The sequence below is a fragment of the Mustelus asterias genome, chromosome 15 (genome assembly GCF_964213995.1).
Source record: "Mustelus asterias chromosome 15, sMusAst1.hap1.1, whole genome shotgun sequence".
In the NCBI taxonomy this organism is placed as follows: Eukaryota; Metazoa; Chordata; class Chondrichthyes; order Carcharhiniformes; family Triakidae; genus Mustelus; species Mustelus asterias.
The window spans coordinates 26,577,071-26,580,903 of record NC_135815.1 but is presented as its reverse complement, the minus strand read 5'-3'; the positions used below and the strand labels follow the sequence as shown (position 1 = coordinate 26,580,903).

General features: G+C 43.4%; 1 protein-coding gene across 1 annotated transcript; it reads right to left on the bottom strand.

Moving 5' to 3' along the window:
• Nucleotides 1-934: 934 nt before the first annotated feature.
• On the bottom strand, nt 935-3,622 carry LOC144504797 (homeobox protein SIX3). The gene is made up of 2 exons (XM_078230538.1): nt 2,940-3,622; nt 935-1,127 (listed from the first exon to the last, which is right to left on the bottom strand). Exons 1-2 carry the CDS (start codon nt 3,620-3,622, stop codon nt 935-937), a joined length of 876 nt encoding a protein of 291 aa, XP_078086664.1.
• Nucleotides 3,623-3,833: the final 211 nt, after the last annotated feature.

Sequence of the window (3,833 nt, the reverse complement as noted above, 5' to 3'; positions counted from 1 at the left end):
TCGCAGTAACTTTGCAGATAAAGACACAATAAAAGCCAGCAGGTATAAGAAAACGGAATACTATATTTTGATTTAGAAAGGGTTTTTTTACATATAGATAAACACACAGTTGAAGAAACAGTGACTAGTAAGCGCCCTACATAAACTCGGGAGAAATAATAGAACTTCGAACTTGCTGAAGATACTCAAAATAGCACTTTGCATAAAATTACATCGCACTAGATTTGTCTAGTTGGATATCACCCCCACCCTCCCCACTTTCTTAAGAACCTAGTACTTTTGTCCGACGCTTGACACAATATGCAAGAACACTGAGTCTGTGATCGAGATTGACAGAAAGAAAGAGAGAGGAAAAAAGAGCAATATCAGATACAGGCATTTCTACACATATATTACAAACTGGGAGAATGATCGCGTCATTAGATATACATAATTCATATAAAATTTTGAAATAAAAAATAAAAATCTGTTACAGTCATAACTATTCTTCCACATAAACCAGTACCCACACAGGCAGTAACAGAAGTGTAGAAAAAGGTGCTTACGAGAAATGATTGTCTGCAGAACAGAAAAACGATTACAGCCTGGCTTCGGGGGGGTCTGACCAACACTCGAACTACAGAGAACAACAAAGGCGACGAAGATTCTCTCAGTCCCTCTTCACTGTAATTCCTTGTAAAAAATATTAACGTAGGTTATTATTTCCCCAGATATAAAATACATCATGCAAGTCGGGTGCCTCCATGGAAAGCGCTGGATCAGACGTGCTTGTCCTAGATTTTTTTTTGTTTCAACTGTCACTTTTTTTTTCCTTCTCGAATGCGTTTTTGATTTCTCTGTTTTTTTAAAAATGTTCATTAAATGTCTTTTTTTGTTTTAAATCTCAGGTCCATATTCCTTTGTGAATGCAGTAAGAGTTTTTTTTTTGTGTGTATCATACATCACATTCACTGTCGCTAGACGTTACCGATAGGATGGACGTGGCCGTCTCGGCTCGCTCTGTCATGCTGGACACGCTGGTAGTCGGGCTGGCGGCTGTGGACGGAGATTCCGCCGCGCTGTGAGCAGGGCAGCCCGGCTCCGATAGCGTACACACCCCGCTCTGTCCCACTGTCTGATGCTGCAGCCTGTCCGAGACAAACAACAAGGAAGAGGGGTGGACAAATAAAGAAAAAGAGCATAATCAGTAAATGTTCTTCACGGGGTCCATATTTCTTTAAAGGACAAAAACCACAAAGCATAAAGTTATTGAGAATTACTTTAAACCTCGTGCTGTTAAAAAGCAACACACCTTTCAATGCACGGTATCTTTGGAAAACGATATTCACTGGAAGTTCCACATGCACTAATAGTTTTTAGTTAAATACAGTACACTAAAATGCAGTTATTTTAAATCTGTGAGAAGCTTGCACATGAGATGCCACCCAGTCAATGACTATAATGTTGCAATTTTTCCACATTCCGCTGACATAATGTTCAAAAACTGATGGGAAAGGAATGTATTTCGCTGGAAACAATTCTACTCTCGCATTTGTTAAAGTTTAGCCTGCGTTTCATTGTACCGCTGCTTCGGGAAAGGATCCCTCCAAAGTGAAGTTCCAATGCGGCCTTCTGAGTGTTTATTTTTTTGCCAGCCGCCTGCTAAAACATCCTTTCAGGTTCTGCCCAAACCCTGTGTTCAATGCGGCACTCGGTCGATAATTAATATTTCTAGTGTCAACTTGGAATGTTTAGAAGGACTTCGAATGTTAGCAAGTCAAACATAATAGTGTTTATTTTGGATAAAGGGATATTGCTATAGCCTGCAAAGCAAATAATGTCCTGGATTGGTTTGAATGTCCGCCAAGTGCGCCTTCATTGTCGCGTCGGAAGAGTTAATATGTTTAAAATATTGAGGATCAGTTCCCAATAACTTTTAAGAAGTAGAAAGTAGCATTGACGTCTCATTGCCGTGTATTTTTCAGCCAAATAATCCAAATACAAGGACTCCCATTGTGCTACACTGGGCTGGCAGCGTACCTAGTGTGGGATTTCTCATGTAACATGCACTGCGTTTCTTTTTATATACTTTCCAACGAGTAGCCGCCTGTTCATCCTTTCATTTATCCCAACTGAAATGTGTTTGCTTTAGTTTTTTTTGGGGGGGGTGGTAAACAACCGGTGGTTTGTATATCCGTTTACTTAAGTTAGAAATGACCACATTGCCCCGGAAGTTACTACGCCACCTTCTCGGGTAGTTCCATTTCTCCTGATAAGAACTCCAATTACTTCATAAAACTAGATGCAATAGGGTGTTATTATTTGCCCCATTGACATCAGTCAGTAACTACAAATCTGTTTCTGAACCAAAATAACACTTAGCTTGTTTATGCTGAATTTTGTCCAGATACTCATGCCATGTCAGATTTCAATGAGGATCATAAACAATTGTTTACAGTAATTTTTACAACTAATTACGGACCGATTTTAATGGCAGCCCTTATTCAAATAAGTATCATTTTACAAAAGTTCCTGATTGCTTCTATTTTCACGGAATTACAATTGCTGTGCCTTTTTTTTATAAAGAATATGTTTGCCGCTGAACCCGGTCATCAATGCAGCTGGTTGTGATCCTCTTATACAACAGGTAACAGCATTTTTTTTAAAAACTAAAAGCGCCCAGTAACTTCCTGCCAATTCTGACTACAGCACATCACAATTTAGTTCATTTTCTCAACTGCCTAAAAAGTTTTGCCTGGAGATATAATTTCGCTTTAGCCGTTACTCGGTCTGAGCACACGTTAATTCGTCCAAACAAATGTGCTGTGTCTTTTTAAAATCACATTTCTCCCGTGTCTGTATTTACTGCCATTTAAGAAAGACTTGTTGGGTCACCGAAACATATTATTTGGTCATTAATTTGGCGAGAGGATAGTATCCTGGAAACAACACAAACGAACCTGTTTTTGGCGGCCGCCGCTCTGTCTCTCTGCCTCCGGTTCTTAAACCAGTTCCCCACTTGTGTCGGGGTCAGACCGGTTGCTTGGGCCAATTCCCTTTTTTTGGAAGGGTTTGGGTATGGGTCCTGCAAGTACCACTCTCGCAACAAGCTGCGCGTCCTCTCTTTGAAACAGTGCGTTTTCTGCTCGCCGTCCCAGATGGTCCGGGGCAGGGGGAACTTCTTGCGGACGCGGTACTTATCGACCGGCCCCAGGGGGCGACCCCGCAGCTTCTCGGCCTCCTGGTAGTGCGCTTCGAGCCACATCGCCTGCAGCTTGCCGTGCGATTCCTTGGTGAACTTGTGGTTCTCCAGGATGTGGTACAAGTCTCGGAAGTTGCCCGTGTGGAAGGCCACCACGGCCCGGGCTCTGAGGATCGACTCGTGCTTGTTGATGGCCTCGCATGCCCCCGGGGCCACAGGTAAAGACCAGAGGAAACGTCCCAGTCTCTCGATGTCGCCCGTCTCCTCCAGCGTCTCGCAGACGCTGGCCACTTGCTCCGGGGTGAAATTGATGGTGGGTAGCTGGAACATTGACAACTCTTCTGGGGCTCGGGAGTTGGCGAAGAGGAGAAAAGCGCGCTCGGCGGAGTTTGGCAAGAAGGGAAGGGCGCTGGACACCTCGAACTGGGACCTGAACACCATGGACCAAGTTGATCATTTAAAACAAGCACAGGCTCACGCACACACATACACACACACACAAAAACGGGTCAGATGCAGCCAAATCGACTAATGTCACACTCCCTCATATTATATCCCCAAAATACTGTGTGGAGCGCTGATTTCTTCTTTTCGCTTTTTCTATTGGTCTTGGCGCTGTCGTTGTGCCGTTGCCATGGCCCCGCTGTCAATC

Bases quoted from the DNA above. Each gene is read 5' to 3' on its own strand.
- LOC144504797 (XM_078230538.1), bottom strand. From the start codon at position 3,622: ATGGTGTTCAGGTCCCAGTTCGAGGTGTCCAGCGCCCTTCCCTTCTTG. The intron at 1,128-2,939 runs GTTCGTTTGTGT...TGTCTCGGACAG, and splicing joins GCGGCGGCCGCCAAAAACAG to GCTGCAGCATCAGACAGTGG.